This window comes from Nerophis lumbriciformis, linkage group LG31 (genome assembly GCF_033978685.3).
Source record: "Nerophis lumbriciformis linkage group LG31, RoL_Nlum_v2.1, whole genome shotgun sequence".
NCBI classification, from domain to species: domain Eukaryota; kingdom Metazoa; phylum Chordata; class Actinopteri; order Syngnathiformes; family Syngnathidae; genus Nerophis; species Nerophis lumbriciformis.
The window spans coordinates 12,223,836-12,251,311 of NC_084578.2; the positions used below are offsets into that span (position 1 = coordinate 12,223,836).

At 37.8% G+C, this 27,476-nt stretch overlaps 1 protein-coding gene across 2 annotated transcripts in view; it reads left to right on the forward strand.

Annotated features, from left to right (window-relative positions):
- col5a2a (collagen, type V, alpha 2a) overlaps positions 1–27,476 on the forward strand; it is a 96,019-nt gene that overhangs the window by 27,429 nt on the left and 41,114 nt on the right. For both annotated transcript variants that reach the window (XM_061926561.2, XM_061926562.2), the window contains exons 2-5: positions 22,460–22,681; positions 25,589–25,608; positions 25,703–25,735; positions 25,832–25,864. In XM_061926561.2, coding sequence (XP_061782545.1) covers positions 22,460–22,681; positions 25,589–25,608; positions 25,703–25,735; positions 25,832–25,864 — 308 coding nt within the window. The remainder of the gene's footprint in view (positions 1–22,459; positions 22,682–25,588; positions 25,609–25,702; positions 25,736–25,831; positions 25,865–27,476) is intronic.

The following is a 27,476-nucleotide window of genomic DNA, read 5'->3' on the forward strand; positions in this document are numbered from 1 at the left end:
TAGGGCCTTGCAGGGCAGCTCCCGCCATCAGTGTGTAAATGTGTGTGTGAATGGGTGAATGTGGAAATAATGTCAAAGCGCTTTGAGTACCTTGAAGGTAGAAAAGTAGCTATACAAGGATAACCCATTTACCATTTACCGGACTTTTCTGGGAAACGATGCCAGAGCAGACTTATTTCACAGGGAGGAAAAAGACACCACTGTACCTCTCGTTCAGCGGCACACAGCTCTTTGTCGATGTTAATGTGGGTGGATTGTACTTTATTAAATGTTTATCATTGTAGCAATATAGTTGTTCAAGTTAAGGACTTTGGTGATTTCTGACTGTTTGTGGGGTCACCATAGTGGCTTTTGCGTGTTGGCAAAGCAGCGTATACAGCACAGTTCAGCTCTTGGTATACAGCACTTTATAGCACTTTATATTGTGTTCAAAGTGTACACACTAGAGATGTCCGTTAATATTGGACTGCCGATATATTGGCCGATAAATGCTTTAAAATGTAATATCAGAAATTGTAGGTATCGGTTTCAAAAAGTAAAATTTATGACTTTTTAAAACGCCGCTGTACGGAGTGGTACACGGACGTAGGGAGAAGTACAGAGCGCCAATAAACCTTAAAGGCACTGCCTTTGCGTGCCGGCCCAATCACATAATATCTACGGCTTTTCACACACACAAGTGAATGCAATGCATACTTGGTCAACAGCCATACAGGTCACATTGAGGGTGGCCGTATAAACAACTTTAACACTGTTACAAATATGCGCCACACTGTGAACCCACACCAAACGACAATGACAAACACATTTCGGGAGAACATCCGAACCGTAACACAATATAAACAGAACAAATACCCAGAACCCCTTGTAGCACTAACTCTTCCGGGACGCTACAATATACCCCCTTTAAAACCCGCCCCACCCAACCCCGCCCACCTCAACCTCCTCATGCTCTCTCAGGGAGAGCATGTCCCACATTCCAAGCTGCTGTTTTGAGGCATGTTAAAAAAATAATAATGCACTTTGTGACTTCAATAATAAATATGGCTTTGCCATGTTGGCATTTTTTTTCCATAACTTGAGTTGATTTATTTTGGAAAACCTTGTTACATTGTTTCATGCATCCAGCGGGGCTTCACAACAAAATTAGGCATAAAAATGTGTTAATTCCACGACTGTATATATCGGTATCGGTTGATATCGGAATCGGTAATTAAGAGTTGGACAATATCGGAATATCGGATATCGGCAAAAAAAATCTGTAGTACACACCTTTACTGAAATATTGACTTTTGTCGAGCCTGGAACCTATTATTCATATTTACATTGTTTCTTGTGGAGAAATTTGCTTCACTATACAAACTTTTCAATATACAAACAATGTGGATCGGCATTATGATGACTTCGAGCAAAGCGAAGGGTCTACTTTAGTTGTTTAGTTCTGTTTTCCCTGAAATATAAATAAACCGGGTGATTTGTGAGTATTGTGTATAGCGAGGTCGAAAATGTAGCCAACATTCCTGTCGGAGCGGATTTATATACGTCACCGTGTATATAAGCGCCCTGTCCCCGCAGCCGAGCTATAAGAATAACAAAGTGAAGACCGAGTGCAGAAGAAGAAAATGAGGAATGAAATCCCCGCTTGGGGAAACAAAAAGAAAAGACCGAAAAACGAGGAGTGAAAGGGAGAGCGTGGGGAGACAGCATGTTTTAATAGCGATATGGAGAATGTTGGAAAGTAAGGAAAAAAAAGAAGCATGGAATTTAAAAAGGAGCCTCTGGCAGTCAGGACGAGGTAGGTAGCCTCAAAAGTGGTGCAGCGCAGAGGTCAAGACAAAATGTGCAAGCAATAAACATCCCTCGCTTTGGGGGATGATCGTCGCTACTACCTCAGGACGCCTCGTGAAATGACTTCTCCGGCTGAAAATCGAAAATGACCGACCTATCATTGGGATTTTACCAGCCGAACAAATTTAAAAATCCACTCAACCTATGAGGTCTCGGTTGCGTCGTGTTTATAGTACGACGCCTGCTTTTATGCGTGTCCAACCAGCAGTGCAAGGACAAAAGTGGCAGTGCAATAAACGAGTCCGCAAATAAGTTGCAGACAGCATTGGGTGGATCTCACGCAGGCTGCTGAAAATTATGGAAAGCGCCCACTCTCCACAGCAACTGCCGCTGTGGTCAAAGTTGCAATTGCCACAAAACCCATGTTAAGATATTCAACAATCTACCGCCATATGACTGCTCAAGTGGATAGTGTAACCCACACTGAAATCTAAGTAAGATGAAATATCTCAAATAAGGGTGATATTTGCTTATTTTCTGTCTGATAAGATAATTCTTCTCACTAAGCAGATTTTATGTTAGTGTTTTACTTGTTTTACCGTTAAGTTTTTTGGCCCTAAATGATCTCAGTAAGATATTACAGCTTGTTGCCGGGATGTTAAGACCTACAGTATATTGAGTAAAACATGCTTGAAACTAGAATATCAACTGTTGCAAAGCTGTGTCATCAACACTCACAAGTATAAAACTACTTTTTTAAAGTAATAATTTTTTATTTCAAGCATGAACAAAAAAAATCATGACTTTGACACAATTGTGTCTCATAATTAAAACAGATGACAGCCAAATGGACTTTGCTGTTTTATTTTCAATGAAACAATAGAAAATACGTACTCATATAGTAGTACAGTTGGCACAGTACAGTAAACGGACAGTTAATATTTATAATATTATAATATGTGACATTTCAAACTATTTTGAACAGAAATAGTTCATGCACATTCAGATAAATTCTTCAAAATTGCAATAAAAAACAATTTGGCTGGGGGCCGGGCTGTGTGTGTATATATATATATATATATATATATATATATATATATATATATACATATATATATGTATATATATATGTATATATATATATTACAGGTGAAACATTTTCCGATTGAGCTGTCATAATTTTTTTCCTGGAGGTTACAGAAAGTATGAGAATGTGTGAGCTGCTGCCTGTTATTTTATATACTTTTTTTTGTCATCCATATATGTCGTATTTTTATTCGATTGAATCACGGAACATGAAAACTCGCGTTTCGAGTGTTGCAAAAGGAGGCTTGTTGAGTGACTCGATCTCTGCGGTAGCGAGGTCTTTCTCAGTACACACCGGGAAAGAAGAACAAAAACTGGATTTCCCAGCCAAAAAAATATAATGACGGTACAGGTAGAAGGATTCTCACAAGAACTCAAATAAACGCCCTGTAAACAAAACATATTTGGGGAGAATTATTGACAATGAGAGTATTTTTTATTCTTAAATTAAATAAAAATAATAATAATAATTGGGCTCCAGCGAAAAGGTAACTTTTCTCATGCAGGGCTATAGCAGTGGTTATTATTATGTACTTCACTAATAATTATTTTTTAATATTTAATACTGGTATAATTTGTGTATATATTGTTTTTACTGATGTAGTTATGTTGTAATTATATGTTGTTTTTTTAAAAAGGCCGATACTGATACGTCAAAGTATAATTGACCCAGACGATAATCGGTCGATCTCTAGTCCTGTGTATATTAATTTGCCATGTCTGAAAAATGTTTAACTACATTTTTAGCCTTTTGTGCAACTTTATCAAATGTCAGTGTTCATGGTCCCTACTTTTTGTCCATCATGCTGTCCTCTGACCCTGCGTACTGCATATGGAGGTGCTGCCTTCCAGTAGTTCTGGTCATATTAGTGCTGCACAAAAATAAAATAGAAAACATGTCATCTAAATTGTGAATAAAGAGCCTTTCAAATTGTTGTGGCTCGCACCAGGGCTGCTGTTGCCGTGTCAGGGTTGGCAATAAAACATTTCATTAGTGTTTTCACCAATGAAAACACCATTGTGTTTTCATTGGTGAAAACACAATGTAAATATAATTTATGCTGTGCTAAAATAAATACATTCTAACAAAATTATTAATAAATAATTTGCAATTAATATATTTTGTAACTGTCAATACAATTAAAGTGCATTTTAGTCATAATGTTTGCACTTAAGAAACTTTTCTATGACTTTCGCTCCAGACTTTTTCTCTTTGTTTGATATTGTCATTACTGCCACAAGTGGTGGGAAAGTGTATTACAACTGAGTACCGCTGCGGCCCGTGCAAGTAAATATTTTCTGGCGGCCCAACAGTGGTTATGGTTAAGAAAACCGATGGTTACGTAACACAGCAAGTCTCTACAACAGGAGCACTCTCGGGATTTTAGGACTTTGCTGAAAAAAAAGTTTGTTTTCCAAGTTTTCAACTAAGCTCAGGTGCCGGTATGGTGTCATTCCCAAGCCAAATTTGGACCCATGGCTGCCAGTTCAATCGCCCTGGTGGAAAGCATTACATGTTTTCATTTTAGGAAGCAGGGACAGGCAACAAATGACAATATTCCAGTGTTTAAGGTTGTTTAAATCATTGTTTATTAACCATTGCCCCCACCCCAAACGACCGTCCTAAAATATGTGTTTCTTAGCTGTTGTAATACACTTTTTCACCACTTGTGGCAGTAATGACAAGATCAAAGAAACAGAAGAAGTCTGTAGCTAAAGGCAGAGAGAAGTTTCTTAAGCGCAAAAAATTATGACTAATGTGGTGAAGCTGTATTTTCATTTGCACTTTAATTTTATTGACAGTTTAATTAAGAAACATATTTGATATTAAATGTATTTATTTTTGTATGTAAATGTATTTTTTGTCAGTTATTTAAAAGTCCCTTCTTATGCAGTATATTTGGTGAGTATTTAGTTTTCTCATCAGCCTGACCTAAGCCTAATATTATCTGTTAAATAAATAATAATATTTGCGGTAAACACATTGTTTCATATAATTTGACAAGGTTATAAACGGTAAGTAGGTTAGATATAATTATTAAATATAATTAAAATCAAGGGTAAGTTTATTAAAAAAGTTAAGAACAGCTGGTTTAAACAAATCTTTTAAATTTCATTAAGTAGATATACAATCAGATGTACATTTTTTTTTACAGTTAATTTTATCGCACATTTTTTTATTTTCATTTACAAAAGGACCACTCTAATATATGTGTTTCTTAGCTGTTGTAATACACTTTTTCACCACTTTTGGTAGTAATGATAAGATCAAACAAACAGAAGAAGTCTGGCGCTAAAGTCAGAGAAAAGTTTCTTAAGCGCAAAAAAATAAGACTAAAGTGGTGACGCTGTATTTTCATTTACACTTTAACTTTATTGACAGTTTACATATTTGTTATTAAAATGTATTTATTTTTGCACAAGATAATTGTATGTAAATGTATTTGTTGTCAGTTATTTAAAAGTCCCTTCTTATGCGGTATATTTGGGTAGTATTTATTTTTCTCATCAGCCTGACCTAAGCCTAATATTATCTGTTAAATAAATAATAATATTTATGGTAAACACATTGTTTCATATCATTTGACAAGGTTATAAATTCTAATTAGGTTAGATATAATTGTTGAGTATAATTAAAATCAAGGGTACGTTTTCTAAAAAGGTTAAAAACAGCTGGTTTAAATTAATATTTTAAATTGCATCAGGTGGATATACAATCAGATGTAAAAATAAATGAAATATTTGAGGCTTGTCTGTGGAATTTAGCAACAAGCATTTTGTGATGATTTGTAAATAAAAAAAAAAATAAATTGAAAAAAAATAAAAAATATATATATATATATACATATAAATGTATGTAGGTAATATATACAATTATACATATAAATGTATGTGGGTAACCCCCCCCCCCCCTCTAAGGGGGGGGGGGGTTACCCACATATGCGGTCCTCTCCAAGGTTTCTCATAGTCATTCACATCGACGTCCCACTGGGGTGAGTTTTTCCTTGCCCTTATGTGGGCTTTGTATCGAGGATGTCGTTGTGGCTTGTGCAGCCCTTTGAGACACTTGTGATTTAGGGCTATATAAATAAACATTGATTGATTGATTGATTGATATATATATATATATATATATATATATATATATATATATATATATATATTTTTTTTTTTTTTTTTTTTTTACAAATCATCACAAAATGCTTGTTGCTAAATTCCACAGACATTTTGTGATGATTTGTAAAAAAAAAAAAAAAAATTTATAAAAAAATGTAAATAAATGAAATTATGTATATATACATATATATATATATGTGTCAAAAAAAATATATATATGTATTTTTATTTGTATTTATTTATTTATTTATTTATTTTTATTTACAAATCATCACAAAATGCTTGTTGCTAAATTCCACAGACAAGCCTCAAGTATGTAAGCAGTCCAACATTTCAACTTTTCCAAAGTGAAAAAAAAAAAAAGCTCCTCCTTTCTTAAGACTCAGAGCTTTGTTTGTGGACTCCGAGGATAAGAACGTGTTCCAACTAGAGCCGTCCCTCAGCTTCTAGGCCCTGTCAACATACAGTAATGCAGCAAAGCCTGAATGCATTAGAACACTAAACAGTCAGGATCTTTCCGTTTTTACATTGCGAAATCTTGCAAACAAAACCTGGGTTTGGGCTAATATGGCAGAGCCCCTGTGTGGAATGAAAGTTTTTATGGCGCGCTCTGTCAGCGGAGGGAGTAAAGGTCCTTTAGAGAGGGAAGATTTATGTGTGGCCATGACACCTCGGGTTTTAGAGCAGGAAGGCGCAGCTGGTGTGAAGCCACCCCTCAGCAGCTGTAAGTCATCTGCATCCTGGCTGGGAATCAAGCTGTGCGCCATAACGCTTTTAATCATGTCAGTTAGGGAAAGTAAGCCCTGCCGCAAAGGGAGACTTTAACCCCTTACTGTCATAATGTATAGAAAAATAGATATGGAGTGTGACCTCGGTTTTCATGAGTAGTCCGTTCCAAAAAGGTCCGACGAAGACCAAATCAATTTTTCCCATTAGAAATCATGTAAATCCCTTCCAGACATCTGAAAATAATAAGACAAAACACATTTTATGGAGACGAATGATAGTTTAAAACAATATTTTCCAACACTAGTGGCAGTAATGACAATCTCAAACAAGCAGAAGAAGTCTGGAGCTAAACTCATAGACACGTTTCTTTAAGCGCAAAAAATGTGACTAAAGTGGTGAAGCTGTAATTTCATTTTATTCATTTAGTTTGCATTTATGTACAGTAGAAAGAAGATTCATATGGTCCCCTTCGTCGTCGTTTACCTGACACATGAAACGTGACAAATCGAGGGTACACTACCCACTTTAGCCGCCGGATGGCAGTAGAGTGTTGAATGTATCTTAAAATGTGTTTTGTGACAATTCCAAGTTTGACCACAGCTAATTAGAGTGACACTTTCCATTATTTTCAGCAGGCTATATTGCACAATGATAACCGGATTTTCCGGACCATAGAGCACACCGGTATGTTAGCTACACCCACTAAATTTTGGGAAAAAATATTTGACCATATATTAGCTCCACGGGACGAATTATAGTTTAAAACAGTATTTTTTTTAAACAATTTTTGGGCTTCGAGCGCCCCCCTACAGGGCCTTCAAAATATATCTGTTTCTCAGCTGTGGTCCGCACTTAGATGCAATACACTTTTACAACACTAGTGGCAGTAATGACAATCTCAAACAAACAGAAGATGTCTGGAGCTAAACTCATAGACATTTATTTAAGCGCAAAAAATATGACTAAAGTGGTGAAGCTGCATTTTCATTGTATTCATTTAGTTTGCATTTATTCATTTTAGCACTGTGTACTTGTATGTTCAGTAAAAAGATGTGTCGCCGTTAACCTGACACATAAAACGTGACGAATCGAGGGTACACTACCCACTTTAGCCGCCGGATGGCAGTAGAGTGTTGAATATCTTAAAATGGGTTTCGTGACAATTCCAAGTTTGACCACAGCGTCAGTTGCTATTTAGAGTGACGCTTTCATTATTTTCAGCAGGCTATATTGCAAAATGATAACCGGATTTTCCGGACAATAGAGCACACCGGTATATTAGCTACACCCACTAAATTTGGGGAAAAAATATTTGACCATATATTAGCCGCACGGGATGAATTATAGTGTAAAACAGTATTTTTTTTAAACAATTCTTGGGCTTCGACCGCACCTTACATAGACACATTTCTTTTAGCGCAAAAAATATGACTAAAGTGGTGAAGCTGCATTTTTATTTTATTCATTTAGTTTGCATTCATTAATTTTAGCACTGCGCAATTTTATGTACAGTAGAAAGAAGATTCATATGGCCCCATTTCTCGCCGTTTACCTGACACATGAAACGTGAGCAAAAGTCAGAGACACGTTTTATTAAGCGCAAAAAATATGACTAAAGTGGTGAAGGTGTATTTTCCTTTGCACTTCAGTTGTATTGACAGTGTAATGAAGAAACATTTATGTTATTATTATTCATTTAGTTTGCATTTATTCATTTTAGCACTGTGTAATTGTATTTACAGTAAAAAGAAGATTCATATGACCCCATTCGTCGCGGTTTACCTGACACATGAAACGTGACAAATCGGGGGTACGCTACCCACTTAAGCTTCCAGATGGCAGTAGATTGTTGAATATATCTTAACCGCATTTTCCGGACTATAGAGCGCATCGGTATATTAGCCATACCCACTACATTTTTGGAAAAAAGTCCGCAGCTAAAGTCATAGACACGTTTCATTAAGCGCAAAAGATATGACTAAAGTGGTGAAGCTGTATTTTCCTTTGCACTTCAGTTGTATTGACAGTGTAGTTAAGAAACATTTATATCATTATTATTAATTTTGTTAATTTTTTTGGTTTTTTTTTCATTCATGTATTTATTTATTTCAGGCAATGACATAAAAAAAAGTACAAAGTTGTCAACACATAATAATATAAATTAATATAGTGCAAAAGGTAATGTATAGTATGTAATGTATAGTATGTAATGCATTTATTCATTTTAGCACTGCGCAATTTTATGTACAGTAGAAAGAAGATTCATAGGGCCCCATTCGTCTCCGTTTACCTGACACATGAAACGGGACGAATCGAGGGTACACAACCCACTTCAGCCGCCAGATGACAGTAGAGTGTTGAATATCTTAAAATGTGTTTCGTGACAATTCCAAGTTTGACCACAGCTTCAGTTGCTATGTAGAGTAACGCTTTCCATTATTTTTAGCAGACAGCATTGCAAATTGATAACCGCATTTTACAAACTATAAAGTACATCGGTATATTAGCCATACCCACTAAATTTGGGGAAAAAATATTTGACCATATAGGCTGCAGATATATAGGTTGCGAAATGAGTTATTTACACAGGAAGATTCTGTAAATGTTTATTTACATACCTTAATTGTTGCCTGTAACACGGCAGTAAAACGGCTGATCAAACAAAACAGAAGTCATCGTCATGGAAGCTAACTCTCCAATCAGCTAAACAGATTCGATAACTCCACGGTGACGTCTTGGTGAATTTACTGAGGAATTTGTGAAACTGAAACAATACAAAGAGTCAATAATACTAATACAGACACTCGTGAACGTGTTAGCATATTAGCTAAAACTAACGACGCTAGCGTCATTTCGTTACGATAGCACGTACAAATATGCATGAAAACACTCCTACAGACATCACACATAGGACGGTTTTGTGTTTAGTTTTAGTTATATTGAAAAACGTACAAACGTTGCTTTGAGTGATGAATGAAGAATCCATACAAGTAGAAGCGCTATGGACGGCTAGAAGACTGTACGGCACTACGGTTGAAACAAAAAAAAAAAAAAATACCGGTAAATGGAAGGACATCGCAGCACTTGCATTGAACAAACTTGTCCAGAAGATGGCGCCATAGCACAAACAATAAAACACATCCACCCAGGAATGGGGCCATATGAATCCCTTCCATACTGAAAATGTATTTTTCATCAGCTATTATGAGTCCCTACTGTTGCAGTATATATGATTAGTATTTATTATTTGTTAATATTTTTTGTGATAAACACATGGTTTCATATTATTTGACCAGGTTTATCCTGTTGATCTATACATATGTTCGATATAATTATTAAATATGATAAAATCAAAAGTGTTATTGTTTGAGTAGGCCTTGGGTTAAGAACCCCTCGTTTTACATGCAAAAATCAATGTAAAATACATATAAATAATAAATGAAATTACATTTTTTACCTTTTCAATTGTCCCTCGTTTATCGCTGTCAATTGGTTTTCGACATGACCGCCATAAATCATTTTTCTCAAAGTAGTTATAATTATTCTAAACACAATTTTCATAGACAGAGCATAAAACAAATTCTTTACGACCTTCTAAATAGGTTCTGTAGCATTATGAGAGCCCGCCAGACATGAAATAGCACCTTTTAGTCACTGTTACACTATTTTAATCCAATATGGTAATGCTGCCTGAGGCTGAGCCAATCAGTGGCCACGTTATATTGAACAGTGCGCTCTGATTGGTTCGGTCTCTTCGAGTGGCCAATACTACTGCAGTATTGATATTTTTACCAAATTTCGGATCAAAAAAATCTGCAAAGTGAAACCACAATATTATTTACTTTATAGAAAACTCATATTGGGGAAGAGCGGCAAGGGAGGGGGGAAGGGAGAGCCACACAGACGCACTTTATTTAAGACTGTCTCACCTTTTTAGTTGAAGTGCTGTTACTCGCAACTTTTTTTGGCCCTATGATGGGTTGTTTTGCAGTCATACTCGATTTAAAAAGTTCACATAAAACCACAAGAATTGAGGTGTGACTTGGTTAGTTAACAAAGAACTACATTTAACCAGCGATACGATCCAGAATGTACTGCCTCATTCTTGTCAGATCAGACGTTGCTGATTGCGGAAACTCACTATTATAAGCCAGCAAAAATGGTTCTCTAATTTGAAATGCAGTTACGTTTTTCATTGTGTCTGCAGAATCACATCTTTAGTGACTGTCTGTAAAAAGTATTTTAAAGCAGCGTTAACCATAACAATCCCAAACAAAGAGAATAAGTCTAGATAAGAGCTAAGCGCAAAAATGATGACTAAAGTGGTGAAGCTGTATTTTCATTTGCACTTGAATTTTATTGAAAGTTTAGTGAAGAAACATAGTCATTATTTTTTAAATTTTTTGTCAGTTATTTGGGAGTCCCTTCTCGTTGCAGTATATTTATTTTTGTGATCCGCCTGACCCAAACTTTTTTCGTAAAATTTTAACTGTTTTAATTAAATAAATGTTTTTCATTAATCAGTCCCACAAAATAATACACAATAATACCACATGAAAACAATTCCAATTCCAAAACAAAACCCGACCAAGCAACATTCAGAATAACAATCAACAGAGCAATTGAGAAGACACACAAACATGACACAAAACAATCCAAAAGTAGTCAAACAAAAATGAATAATATAAACAACAGTAACACTATTAATACAAATTCCAACATAGCAGTGATTTGAAATCCCTCATTGACATTATCATCACAACCATTTATACAAAATAAAATAAAAACATTTAAAAAATGAACAATAGTGTGACTTACACTTGCATCACATTTCATAAGCTTGACAACACATTGTGCTTAATATTTTCCACAAAGTATATTTTAGGTTCATTTATTAGTTAAAACACATTTAAATATTGGATCCCATATTCCAAGATATGACTAATTATTATCTAAACTAAATGCAGTTTAGTTTAGCTTTGATAATACTCCTTGTGAATAACACATGGTTTTATATCGTTTGACAAAGTTGGAAACTATAAATATGTAAAATGAAATAAATTAACATTAAAACTAAAACATATTTGAGTTTGGCCCCCTATGTTGTGGAAAAGTTGGGCCCCGGGGTCAAAAAGGTTAAGAACCCCTGCTCTAAAGCACATTGGGCCCCATTCATCAATAAGTTCCTAACTTTTCCTGTTATCTTTCTTCCTAAGTGATTTCCTAAAATTCATGACGTGTTCTTAAACTGCCAAATTGTTCCCACCTGCTGTTCTTAAGTAGCTGAATGCCAAATGGTTAGCGTGTGCGTGTCTATCCTAATTTGCATATAAACACGCCCTCATTTCCCCAATATGTATATGTAAACACACTTAATTTGGTAATTTGCATAGGTATACATCCTTAATTCCCCGTATAAGGGCACAATTCCGGCGGAAAAGCCAAACATCAAACACACGGAGAAAACACAAACAGATTACAGAAAAGAAATTCGTATTATCCCGTGGGGGGAAATACATAATGTCAAAACGTAAGTTTAAGAAAGGGGGCACAGCTGAGATAGCCCCGAAGTGTGCGGTATTTTGAAATGTCTATATATTGCTAATTTTGCTATATGTCTGTCTTATCTATCTATCTATCTATCTATCTATCTATCTATCTATCTATCTATCTATCTATCTATCTATCTATCTATCTATCTATCTATCTATCTATCCCTTATAGATAGATAGATAGATAGATAGAAAGATATCTATCCATCTATCTATCTATCTATCTATCTATCTATCTATCTATCTATCTATCTATCTATCTATCTATCTATCTATCTATGATATTAATGAACATTAGACAATAGAAGTAAGGGAACTTGTCACACTTAAGAACAAATAGCTCCCAGTCTGTGGAACGCTCTCCCTGACCACCTGAGGGCACCACAGACTGTGGATGCTTTTAAAAAAAAGGCTTAAAAACCCTTCTTTTTAAAAGAAAACACCCTTTTTTTTTTTAGATATATGCATACTAGTTCTAGCTATTAGGCTGTTCTAATTCTTATTTATTTGTGTTATCTTTTTTATTTTTTTCATTTGTTTAATACACTGTAGCACTTTGAGGTTGTTTACTCAATGCAAAGTGCTTTTTACAAATAAAATATATAATATTATTATTATTTAATAGGCCACCCTAAGAGTGCTCTGGACCACTCGTAGATTTTGTTCTTACCTACGAACAAATCCCAGCTAAGAAAACATTGGTGAATACAAAAATCTCCTTAAAAACTTTGTAAGTGGGCCTAAGAACAAAATTTGTTCTTAAGAACGGTTGCTGAATGGGACCCATTGAGCTCCATATTAGCCCAAAAATTAAATAATAAGCTTGTCAGTTCCTGCACTGTACATCAGAGTTCTGGCAAAAGTAATTTTCTCATAGCCTTTTTCTTGATGTATGGCATTGTAGATGCTGACCTTGTTCTGGCACTTGTCTGGTGGACTGCCTAGGAACACACCTGAGTCATGCGAAATGCTCCAGACACCATGTTTTTTTTATTTTTAAACCATCTGAGTGAAACGTGTGCTTTGTTCGCGGACGCCTGGAAAATACACATCAAGTTGACTCAAAGGAAGGACCATTGCTTTTCATCTTAGTTATTAATAAACTGAGCTTCATACGGACGTGGAACATACGCCGCCAGGGGAAAAAAAGATTGTCTTCCTCAAGACTTGCGGTCGGATTGTTTTTGGACCCCGCTAAAAAATCACAAGACCCTTCCATTAAAAATATGAAATGTTCATAAATGCTAAGAATCTCTCAAAACCCGCCTATCCGGCTAGACAAGATGTTTTGATACCATGGAAGTGTAATTTCTGTTTTTTATGATGTGCATTGAATTCGATTCCAAAGAAAATACAACCATAAGAGAAAGAAGTTAAGCATTTTTTTGTACCCCTTATCCTGTCCTGGTCGCCAGCCAATGACAGTGTAGAGCAGGACTATTCAACTGGCAGCCCAGGGCCCAAATCCGTACCAGGAACTTGGACAACTATAAACACGTTGGCAGATCCTTTTAACCTTGCCAGCAAATATAGAACACCAGGTTCCTAACTTGTAATTTGTATAACTGAGGGGTTCCTCAAGGCACCCCTTTAAGTCCTCAACTGGGATTAATGTAACTAAGGTGTTGCTGCAGGGGTGTGAAACTCATTTTAGCTCAGGGGCCACATGGAGGAAAATATGTGCACACGCGGCCCGGACTATTAAAATCATGGCATTAAAACAAAAAAATAAAGACAACTTCAGATTGTTTTCTTTGTCTTACTTTGGCCAAAAATAGACCCGTTTTCATTTTTTATTAAAAGAAAAATGATACAATTAATACATTTTTCAAACTGAGACTCACTGACTTTGGCTCATTTTCTGTGAAGAACATATATCACAATACATATTTAATGACCACACACCATACACCTCCACTACACATTTCTATAACATATAAAATGTCCAGGTCCACTGGACCCGGGGCTAATAGAAGTGTGGAAATTGATGTTCTGTGTACCACACACACACACACACACACACACACACACACAGCAGGCCTAGACAGGAGGAGGACAGAGTGTAGGTACACAGAACATCAGAGGGTCAAATGTGCGAGAAAATGAGAGCAGACAGTGTTGACAAACAATGTTGCAACCTTGTGTGCAGAAACACAAAAGAAGAATCCCTATGGGATGCAGAAACTGGCAGAGAAATTTTCCGTGCAACGTTCTTATTGTTGTTACTCAGCCAGCGTTTGTGGGTCTGATGGACCCGTTGCATTTTGTGGCTTTTAATGCCTCACAGTCAAACGCTTTTATGTTAAAATACTGAACAGATGTTTATTGGGATAAGGTAAACATCTGTTCAGTATTTTAACATAAAAGTGTTTGATTGTTAGGCATTAAAAGCCACAAAATGCAACGGGTCCATCAGACCCACAAACGCTGGCTGAGTAACAACAATATGAACATTACACAAGGGTTAAAATATTACAATAAAAATAAAGAAAAAAATACCGGCAGCTGTAAAGTTTAGATCAGGGGTGTCAAACGTACGGCCCATGGGCCGGATCAGGCCAGCGAACAAGTTTTATCCGGGCCGCGGGATGAGTTTGCTAAGTATAATATGAGCCGAAACTTTTGAATGAAAGAAACTGCTGTTCTAAATGTGTCCACTAGATATCTCAATAGTAATTCTTTGTATATTTGTAAATTATGCTGTATATACAGATACACATATATATACATATACATATATATATATACATATACATATATATATATATATATATATATATATATATATATATATATATATATATATATATATATATATATACCGGGGGGTGCTTACAAACATCAGTTGTCTACCAATCTAAGGTAATACGCAAGGACATTAACACATCCGACACATATGTAGGATTAACCGAGGGTGAATTCAAAACCAGATGGAACAACCACAAGGCTTCTTTCAGGAACAAAAACCTGCGAAATACCACAGAACTCAGCAAACACATTTGGGACCTCAAAGACAATAATGTTGAATATTCAATAACATGGCAAATTCTTGCATCCAGCACACCTTACAATAGTGGTAATAAAAGATGCAACCTATGCTTGAAAGAGAAACTGTTTATTATTTACCGTCCAGACCTGTCATCCCTCAACAAGCGCAGCGAAATTGTAACAACATGCCGCCATAGACGGAAACACCTCCTAGGTAACACATGAGCCAATCACCACGCCCCTAGGCCAGCCTGTACCCACCCACTCTGTGCCCTATATAAACCATGGTATGCGAATGCTCCCATTAAAATCTCCTGACGATTGAGGGTACCCCCCCTCATGAAACAGGCCTGTAGAGATGAAATAGTCTTGTGATTTTTTTCCCCCACACATGCATATATTGCGCTCTACTACGGTATCGAGCACTATTTTTTGGATAACCTTATTAAGACATATATATATATATATATATATATATATATATATATATATATATATATATATGAAGGGTTAGTGCATCTGCCTCACAATACGAAGGTCCTGAGTAGTCTTGGGTTCAATCCCGGGCTCGGGATCTTTCTGTGTGGAGTTTGCATGTCCTCCCCGTGACTGCGTGGGTTCCCTCCGGGTACTCCGGCTTCCTCCCACCTCCAAAGACATGCACCTGGGGATAAGTTGATTGGCAACACTAAATTGGCCCTAGTGTGTGGATGTGAGTGTGAATGTTGTCTGTCTATCTGTGTTGGCCCTGCGATGAGTTGGCGACTTGTCCAGGGTGTACCCCGCCTTCCGCCCGATTGTAGCTGAGATAGGCTCCAGCGCCCCCCGCGACCCCAAAGGGAATAAGCGGTAGAAAATGGATGGATGTAAAAAAAAAAAAAAAAAAAGAAAAGAAACCACATGTGTGCACCAGTCGAGGAAAATGAGCAAACTACATAAATAACATCCTGTAATTTGATTTTGATATTGTTTTATCTTGATGGATTGAAAACTAACACCAATGAGTTGACTGATTAACATTATCACATGATTTATTCAGAAAGTATAAATAACGACAAAAAATTCTTGGAATATCCCCAAATATTTTTGGATGAAAACTTTTTTGCAACTTAAAAAATAATAATAATGGTAATAATGTCTTCTGTAGACACGCCAGAGCAAACTGTGATGGCAGCAGAGGCAGACCGTTGAGAATAAATGGCTCAGACTTTGTGTGGCGCAATTGCCTCGTTTACAGAACAATGGTGATAAACTGTGTTAATCCAGCCATTTGGCTGTCCTTTGGGAGTTTTAGTATTACACAGTCACACACACTCTGCTTTAATGAAACATCTTTCAACTGCATATTGCGGGTATTTTAAATATGATTATTTTTAAATTAAGAGGGCGCTCATTGCTTTTGGTATACTCTCCTTGAAGCTAGCGCAAAATAAAGAATAACAGTCTATGACGGTAAAGTTAATGTACACTCGAACTGTGCTCGCTCTACATTTAAACTCAAATGTTTGAGTATGAATAGGATTTTTCCCTCTGAAATAGCTTTTAAGTTAGGTTGCATTAAAGACATAAGCTTCGGAGCAAACAATTTAGGTAACTTGAAGAGCTTGAGGTTGGCTAATCGTTGAAAGTCGAATCACCAAGTAAACAAACAATTAATACTTTGCGTGTAGTTGTGTAGTTTCATACTTGGAACTGGCTGGAAATATTCACTGACAATGAGTCAGCAAATTTATGAACATGCTGAAAAAACATGAATGTCAACAGTCTCAATGTTGGCATGTTAAGGCACGTCGACATTAGCGTTGTTTGATCCTTTCCCAAGAAGATTTCTTCTACAGGATATCAACTTTGGTGAAATGGCTTACTACTTTATATGAATTGCTTGGTTTCTGTCTGGTATTTCGTCACCAGACAGGTAATTGCCCTCCAATTTTGATTATGGAAGACTCCCAACAAAATGTCAATGCTAACCAGCTAACAGCTGGTTAGCATTGACATTTATTGCTCAAGTACTGAATCACAATGTCATATACAAAATGATAATGCCGACACCCGACAAGAAGGTTACTCTACACTTAAAAACTGTAATAGCCACCCATTTTGATTATAGAAGAATCCTAACAACATGGCAATGCTAACAATAGTAACAGGCTAACAGCTATGCTACCAACTGTGATTTGTTTGTTTTTTATTTACAAAAATATTACACCTAAATGTAATTGTTCCCAATTTGGATTATAGGATAGAATAGGATCGGATAGGATTTTATTGTCATTGCACAAGTACAACGAAATGATGTTTTCAGCACAAACACGTTCAAAATTAGACAAACAAACAGTGTACGGGGTTACAGAACAGGAACGCTGATGGGTCACCACGAGGCGCCCCGTAAAAGATAAGAAAAAGGTAAAACGCTGGGGAAGAAGATGAGTAAAAAAATACAATCTAAGCGGGGGTCCTAAGGGGGCCTAGTCTGGAGTGGGATAAAACCTCCATGCAATGCACACATGAACACGTTACATTTAATCACGACAAACTCGCAACAGAGGGGCGGGGAGTTGGGGCCCTGGAGGTCGACTGCTGCTATGAAGCGCTGCCAGCCGCCCATCACCCCGAGGGTAAACAAACGGTGGTGAAGGCGTGGGGTGGGGGAGGGTGTGTGTGTGTGTGTGTATGTGCCCAATTGTCTTGGGTGTGATGATGTAATGTTCATAGACTGAGGCCGATCTGCAAAAGTTCGACTCCAGGTGTCGTTGAGGAGGGAGGGAGGTCAAAAGCGTCCATCATTGAGGTGTCCTCGGGGGTGTTTTCAGAACAGCCTGTTCCTGTTGTTCACAGCGTCAAGGCCATTTGAGGGAGTCAAATCGTAGATTAGAATGTTTGTTTTCCACGAGCAGACAATACAATGACTTGTCTGTTCTATTCGTCCATGCTGGCTGCTCTCATTATGGAAGAATACCAACAAAATGTCAATGCTAACAGCTAGCATTCTAACCATCTCCCGCTTCATAGACACTGCTGAAGAACCGAATCGCAAAGTGATATACAGAGTGATAACACTTGCATTTGACAAAGGTACTATATGAAAAATGTTATTAAATTAACACCTATTTTAATTTTGGAAGAATCCCAACTAATGCCAATGCTGACCAACCTGCGTGGATTAATTGTTACATCTTTCTTCATAGACTTTGCTCAAGTGCTAAATCTCAACATAACATGCTAAAAAGTGACAGCTAGCATCGAGCAAGAAACATATTATGCACTTAAAAGTTGTAATTGCAACCATTTTTGAATACCTGGGATTGATTAACGAAGTTGAAAAGTTAATAAACTTATTCGGGTGTTACCATTTAGTGGTCAGTTGTACGGAATATGTACTGTACTGTGCAATCTACTAATACAAGTCTCAATCAATCAAACGGGAGAATCTTAACAAAATGGCAATGCTAACAGCTAGCATGCTAACAGCTACGCTACCAACTGTGAGCTGTTGTATTTCCTTACATAAATATTGCCCACATTTTGTAACAATAAAACATATCCGTGTGCAGCTTTTTCCTCTCCTGTGTGATTTTAAATTGAACCTGGTTTACCCAAAGTTAGGCTCTGAGCTGCCCCCTGCTGTTTCTAGGGTCTTTCTTATACCTGATGCTGTTATTGTGTGCCATGTTACTTATAAACCTCCAGGCAAAATGTTATTCTCATGTGTGTTCATGGTTTGCGTTTAATAACGTCTAAAGTGAGGTCTGAGGTTTTGAGAGCTGTGGCATCAGGTTTTCTCTTTTGCACAAATTAATTCGCTGCAGAGACAAAGCCTGGAGAGGACATGATGTCATGTCTGGAGACTACAATGAAACAATTACATATTCCAGAACGTATTTTTGTGTGTGTCTGTGTGTGTGTGTGTGTGTGTGTGTTACCCTATTAAATGTGTGCAGTAGCTGCATACAGAAAAACGAGCTGTATATGGTTTTTTCAACGGTTCATAGTAAGAATACACACTAACTATAGTTTGATAGGGTGAAATGCTGACGACAACGCACAGTGGAACCTCGATGTACAAACTTAATTGGTTCTTGAACATGGTTCGTAAATCAAACGTTTGTATAGTGTTGCAGAGTTCCCCATAAGAATCAATGTAAACATAAATAACAGGTTCTAGCCTTGACAAAAGTCCATATTTTAGTGAAAAAATGCGCTCTTTGAAGACACTATAATGTATATATATATATGTATATATATATATATATATATATATATATATATATATATATATATATATATATATATATATATATATATATATATAAATATATATATATATATATACTGTCGCGATCAAAATTTTACATACACTTGTAAAGAACATAATGTCATGGCTGTCTTTAGTTTCTAATAATTTCTACCACTCTTATTTTTTGTGATAGAGTGATTGGAGCACATACTTGTTGGTCACAAAAAACATTCATGAAGTTTGGTTATTTTATGAATTTATTATGGGTCTACTGAAAATGTGACCAAATCTGCTGGGTCAAAAGTATACATACAGCAATGTTAATATTTGGTTACATGTCCCTTGGCAAGTTTCATTGCAATAAGGCGCTTTTGGTAGCCATCCACAAGCTTCTGGCAAGCTTCTGGTTGAGTTTTTGACCACTCCTCTTGACAAAATTGGTGCAGTTCAGCTAAATGTGTTGGTTTTCTGACATGGACTTGTTTTTTCAGCATTGTCCACAAGTTTAAGTCAGGACTTTGGGAAGGCCATTCTAAAACCTTAATTCTAGCCTGATTTAGCCATTCCTTTACCACTTTTGACGTGTTTGGGGTCATTGTCCTGTTGGAACATCTAACTACGCCCAAGACCCAACCTCCGGGCTGATGATTTTAGGTTGTCCGGAAGAATTTGGATATAATCCTCCTTTTTCATTGTCCCATTTACTCTCTGTAAAGCACCAGTTCCATTGGCAGCAAAACAGGCCCAGAGCATAATACTACCACTACCATGCTTGACGGTAGGAATGGTGTTCCTGGGATTAAAGGCCTCGCCTTTTCTCCTCCAAACATATTGCTGGGTATTGTGGGAAAACAGCTAAATTTTTGTTTCATCTGACATCACATGGACAAAGATAAGACCTTTTGGAGGAAAGTGCTGTGGTCTGTGGACCCCAAACACACGTCAAGGAATGGCTAAATCAGGCTAGAATTAAGGTTTTAGAATGGCCTTCCCAAAGTCCTGACTTAAACGAGTGTGGACAATGCTGAAGAAACAAGCCCATGTCAGAAAACCAACAACTTTAGCTAAACTGCACCAATTTTGTCAAGAAGAGTGGTCAAAAATCCAACCAGAAGCTTGCCAGAAGCTTGTGGATGGCTACCAAAAGCACCTTATTGCAGTGAAACTTGCCAAGGGACATGTAGCCAAATATTAACATTGTTGTATGTAGACTTTTGACCCAGCAGATTTGGTCACATTTTCAGTAGACCCATAATAAATTCATAAAAGAACCAAACTTCATGAATGTTTTTTGTGACCAACAAGTATGTGCTCCAATCACTCTATCACAAAAAAATAAGAGTTGCAGAAAGTATTGGAAACTCAAGACAGCCATGACATTATGTTCTTTACAAGTGTATGTAAACCTTTGATCCCGACTGTATATACTACACTAAAATACAAAAAAGATAAATAATTTTAGCTTGTGTCTGCGAATATTTGTGGCATTGTTGAACACTCTGGGGAGTTTTGGGGAGATAAACAAGCAGTGGCTTCACATAGTCACCGCTGGCGTTAACAAAAACCAGCGGTGTGAGGCGATCCTTCATCGGATTGTGTCCCGGTAGTGCCTTCTCCTTTGTTGTAATGGATGCTGCTGTGGCATCTTTTTCGGTCTCATCGCAATCGAAGACTTGCTGCAGAACAAAGCCCCCTTCGCTTATAAAATCCTAAAGGGGCCACCAGCCGGATGCTAACTGGGCTAAAATGCTAGCTCACAGTAGCTGTCTAGCAACCTGAAGCTATACAGCGAGGCTATGAGAGTTTGGACGCATTTAAAGCGTTCCTGATCACACAAAATATGACAATTGTGGAAATAAATAAGTCAGAAGTGTACAGGATGTAAACAGGATGTGAAGTATGGGGGGGCCTCGCCTCTTCAAAATGGCCGTGCTAGCCTGTACAGGAAGTGATGTCATCAAAACGGCAGCCACGATGGCTCTAAGCGGCATGCGATGTGAATGAATGAAGCCTTCGTACGCCGAGACATGGTTTGCGCACGGAGGCATATTTGATGCGACGTAAACGTTGATAACTGAAAAGGATGTAGAAAACGATAACGGTAACAAACAATATTTCTGCGTCTGTGTCTGCGGAAGTAGTTTGACATGTACTTCGGTATCAGGGAGGTGTAGCGAATTTTATAGACTAGGAACAACTTGCACTGAGCCCAGTCTATAAAATCCGCTACACCTCCCTGATACCGAAGTACACGTCAAACTACTTCCATAACGTAAATGACCGCCATAACCACAACACCAGGGGGAGCTCCACAAACCACGTCAAACCCAGATTCCGATCTAACAAAGGTCTTAACTCATTCTCTTTCTATGCCACATCAATGTGGAATGCACTCCCAACAGGTGCAAAAGAAAGTGCATCTCTATCCTCCTTCAAAACCTCACTAAAATAACACCTCCAGGCAACTACAACCCTAGACTAACACCCTCCCCCCACCACATCCCACCTCCCCAGATTGTAAATAATCAAATGTATATACTTGTTTTTATGCTTTCTGAACTCACTATGTTCACTGTTTGCTGTACATATCCTACCAAGTCAGACCTACACTGTTTCAATGTCCATTTCTCTGATGATGCAATTGTTGATGACTGAAGTGCTGATATCAACCAAACCTAACCCCCCCGCCCCAACCCCCTCCAGATTGTAAATAATGTAAATAATTCAATGTATATACTCTGATGATTAACTTGTGTGATGACTGTATTATGCTGATAGTGTATATTTGTACCATGAATTGATTAACGTGGACCCCGACTTAAACAAGTTGAAAAACTTATTCGGGTGTTACCATTTAGTGGTCAATAGTACGGAATATGTACTGTACTGTGCAATCTACTAATAAAAGTCTTAATCAATCTCTTTGGATAGCTGATTTACGAGGGTTCTGTCCGTGTTTCAGGGGATGACGGGAGCTGCTCAGCAGATGGCCAAGTGTACCCCAACAAGGACATCTGGAAGCCGGAGCCGTGCCGGATCTGTGTTTGCGACAGCGGCCTGGTCCTCTGCGATAACATCCAGTGTGACGAGCTGACCAACTGTGAGAAGATGTTCATCCCTGAGGGAGAGTGCTGCCCTATTTGTCAGAGCGAGAGCCCCAGCACCGGCGGCCAAGGGGCTTATGGTGAGCAGGGTTTGATTGGGATTTGATTACAACAGAACGGTATAGCTCGGTTGGTAAAGTGGCCGTGCCAGCAACTTGAGGGTTCCAGCTTCGATCCCCCGCTTCCGCCATCCTAGTCACTGCCGTTGTGTAATTGGGCAAGACACTTCACCCACCTGCTCCCAGTGCCACCCACACTGGTTTAAATGCAACTTAGATATTGGGTTTCACTATGTAACCTATTCAGTGGCCTAGTGGTTAGAGTGTCTTCCCTGAGATCGGTAGGTTGTCATACCAAAGACTATAAAAATGGGACCCACTATGGACTGGACTCCCACTATTATGTTAGAGCCACCATGGACTGGACTTTCACAATATTATGCTAGATCCACTCAACGTCCATTGCACCGGTCCTCCCACTGGGTTGAGTTTTTCCTTGCCCTGATGTGGGATCTGAACCGAGGAAGTCGTTGTGGCTTGTGCAGCCCTTTGAGACACTTGTGATTTAGGGCTATATAAATAAACATTGATTGATTGACTGACCCATTACCTACCACTCAGCATCAATGGTTGGAATTGGGGGTTAAATCACCAAAAATGATTCTCCTGGCGCGGCCACCGAAGCTGCCCACTGCTCCCCTCACCTCCCAGGGGGTGAACAAGGGGATGGGTCAAATGCAGAGGACAAATTTCACCGCACCTAGTGTGCGTGTGACAATCATTGGTACTTTAACTTAACTTTAACTTATTACAATAGAACCTGAAGGAACACTGGTTGACCTCCAACTTTGCTTGATTTTTCCCTCCCAAAAAATTGCATAGGAAGTAATGGCTTTTGGATTAATTTAAAATATGACAAATTCCTTATTAACCCTTTAACGCGGGATGGGCGATGCTGCAAAGTTGTTTACCAATCAGAATAAATACGTGTCCGACATTGTCAGGACTGATACTATTATAACCTCAGAGAAAATCTAACTCAAAACATGTGTATTGCACGTACAACGCTTAAAACCTTCAGCATATGTGGAACTAAATGATGAAATGGGATTACGCAAAAAAAAAAGTCAAACAATGTACTAATATGATCCAGTTTAAGAAACGTTTTAAACTCAAAAGTGTTTACTAAGTACAGGGAACATCTGAAACCTAATTGAAAAGTTAAGTTAAAGTTAAAGTACCAGTGATTGTCACACACACACTAGGTTTGGCGAAATCATTCTCTGCATTTGACCCATCACCCTTGATCACCCCCTGGGAGGTGAGGGGAGCAGTGAGCAGCAGCGGTGGCCTCGCCCAGGAATAATTTTTGGTGATTTAACCCCCAATTCCAACCCTTGATGCTGAGTGCTAAGCAGGGAGGTAATGGGTCCCATTTTTATAGTCTTTGATATGACTCCTTTGGGGTTTGAACTCACAACCTACCGATCTCAGGGCGGACACTCTAACCACTAGGCCACTGAGTAGAACATGTTATTAATCACTTTTTGTGAATCAAAAATGTATTGAACTAATTATTAAGGGAACGGTTGTATTTATTACTTATTCAGGTGTGTTACAAAATGAGAACCGGAAGTGAACAAATGTGTTAGTTGTTGTTTTGAAATGGAAAAGAGGTAGAATTAGATCCTCCTTTTCAGATATTTTGTAAAGAGAAAAATGACATAATATTTGAAATATGTTATGTTTTAGATTGTAACTGTATGCACGTTCAAAATAAACCTAAACCATCCAACTGATATATTTTATTTGGAATTTTTAAAGATCCTCGAACGATTTTTGGATTGTACCTTTGATTTGTTGATCATGATTATAATCAGAACTAGACATTTTGAAAAGTCCACTACATGTTAACGGATTAGTGTCTTCTAGATTTTGACTTATTTTAATAAGAAAAAAGTGTTATTGCCACCTATTTTAATTTTGGAAGAATTCTAACGAAATGCTAACGCTAACATATCGCATGCTAACAATATCAACTTGTTTCGTCGGCATTGCTCAAGAGCTAAATCTCAACGTGATATACAAAATGATAAAGCTAGCATCTGACAAGAAAAATGTCATTGTCATCTATTTTTAATTTTGGAAGAATCCCAACAAAAAGCCAATGCTAACAATGCTATCAGCTAGCAGGCCAACCGCTATGCTACCAATCTGTGTCTAGTAATTATGACAACATGGGAACAAACAGTGTCTGTAACACGGCAGTAAAACGGCTGATCAAACAAAACAGAAGTCATCGTCATGGACCCACTAGCTGCGGACGCCAGCTCTCCGATCAGCTAAACAGACTCAAATAACTCCACGCTGACGTCTTAGTGAATTTACTGAGGAATTTGTGAAACTGAAACAATACAAAAATAATGCCATTATAAGTTCATAACACTGTGACCGTGTTAGCATATTAGCTAATGCTAACGATTCTAGCATTATTACATTACAATAGCACATACAAATATGCATGAAAACACTCCTACAGACATCACATAATAAGTAAAAAACGTTTTGTTATATTGTAATAATTACAAACGTTGCTTGGAGTGATTAATGAAGAATCCATATGAGTAGAAACGCTATGAACAGCAAGAAGACTTAACGGCATAAATGAAAGGACACTGAAGTCCAAAAGATGACGCCATAGCACAAACAATAAAACACATTCTCCGCGTATTTTCTTGTTGGTTTTTTTGACAACTTTTTACTATGGCCTCAGCGAAGAAACATTTTTAAATTAGCCGCACTGTCTTATAAGCCGCAAGGTTCAAAGTGAAGGAAAAGAGGAGCGGTTTATAGTGCGTAATTTTTGGTATTGTTTCTTTGTCATTTTTTCTATTTTACATGCAAAACTTGTGTATTTTACAACACCACTTTTACATGATCAATGTTAAGTAGAAGATTAATATATGTTTGTTCTTTCTTTTAATGTAGGTGGGAGCACAGTCTACCAGGTTGGTCGACAGCATTTCAGCAACAACATTATTACATTTATGTGACGAATCACTGGGATTTCTAACATTTTTCCATTTCTGTCTTTGACTCCAGGGCCAGAAAGGAGAACCCGGTGTTGTCCCAATTGTATGTATCATATTTCTCTTCATAAAAACATTTACACAAAAGAATGAGGGGGGGAAAAAAGAATGCATTTTCTAATGTCACCTCATTTCTGTGTAGGTGAGGGGTATTCAAGGTCGTCCTGGACCTATGGTGAGCAACTTCTGACGCATTTGAATAATTTTTTGACTATGGCTACGATCAAAGACTTAAAATATTTTTACTGTAAATTTTTCCATACTTGCTACACATACTGTACAGAAGATTTCAGATACCCTTTCTCTCTCTCACACTGTACTCTGGAGCAAATTTAAAAGCTCGGTGACTCCACTTTTCAGGGGTGGTTTCTCAAAGTTGCCGTCTATGGCTTCCCTCACTCCCCTTTCAAACTATCCATCTTATCTGTCCAGAAAATGTAAATTTGTGTCCTCAAATAGTGCTGTTTCTCTTTGAGGTTCTGGTAGCTAAGTCTTGACTTGAGGAGTTTGCCCATCGTTTTGTTCTCTCAATATACAAATCAGTGCAGTGCAGTCGTTTTGTACCACAACAGGGCACATATAAACACTTTGGATCCTGCACCATCCTCTCAAATTAGAGCTGTCCTGTGCAAGAACCGTATTTTCCGGACATTTTCCCAGTACATTTTAAAAGAAAAAAATGTTTTCCCATATTTTAGCCGCAGCGGAATATAAGCCTCAGATACATGCGTTGTGTGAAATAAGTTATTGACACAGAAAGATTTTGTAAATGTTTATTTACATACCTGAATTGTTTCCAAACGGTGCCTGTCACACGGCAGTAAAACGGCTGATCAAACAAAACAGAAGTCACGGTCATGGACCCAGTAGCTGCGGAAGGTAACTCTCCAATCAGCTAAACAGACTCAATAAGTCCACGATGACGTTTTAGACTTAGACTTAGACTTCCTTTATTGTCATTCAAATTTGAACTTTACAGTACAGATAAGAACGGAATTTCGTTGCAGTAGCTCTTTGTAGTGCAGGATAAAAGAGCAATATCAATCAATCAATGTTTATTTATATAGCCCTAAATCACAAGTGTCTCAAAGGGCTGCACAAGCCACAACGACATCCTCGGTTCAGAGCCCACATCAGGTCTAGCATAATATTGTGAAAGTCCAGTCCATAGTGAATCTAACATATTAGTGAGAGTCCAGTCCATAGTGGGGCCAGCAGGAAACCATCCCGAGCGGAGACGGGTCAGCAGCGCAGAGATGTCCCCAACCAATGCACAGGCGAACGGTCCACCCCGGGTCCCGACTCTGGACAGCCAGCACTTCATCCATGGCCACCGGACCTGTGCCCTCCCCTCCACAAGGGAGAGGGGGGCAGAGCAGAAAATAAAATAAACGGCAGATCAACTGGTCTAAAAAGGGGGTCTATTTAAAGGCTAGAGTATACAAATGAGTTTTAAGATGGGACTTAAATGCTTCTACTGAGGTAGCATCTCTAACTATTACCGGGAGGGCATTCCAGAGTACTGGAGCCCGAATAGAAAACGCTATATAGCCCGCAGACTTTTTTTGGGCTCTGGGAATCACTAATAAACGCAGAGTAATACGGTGCAGAGTGTTTGCATTTACAAAAGAAGGTGCAGATATGGATAGATTACTGTACAGATAAATGTATTGCATTTTTGCATATGCATCCACATTTATGGATGTATGTTATATTGTCTTTATAGTCCAGTGAGTTAATCCGTTTTAGGGGGAATTGAGGGGATTATTATGATGCGTTCAAGAGTC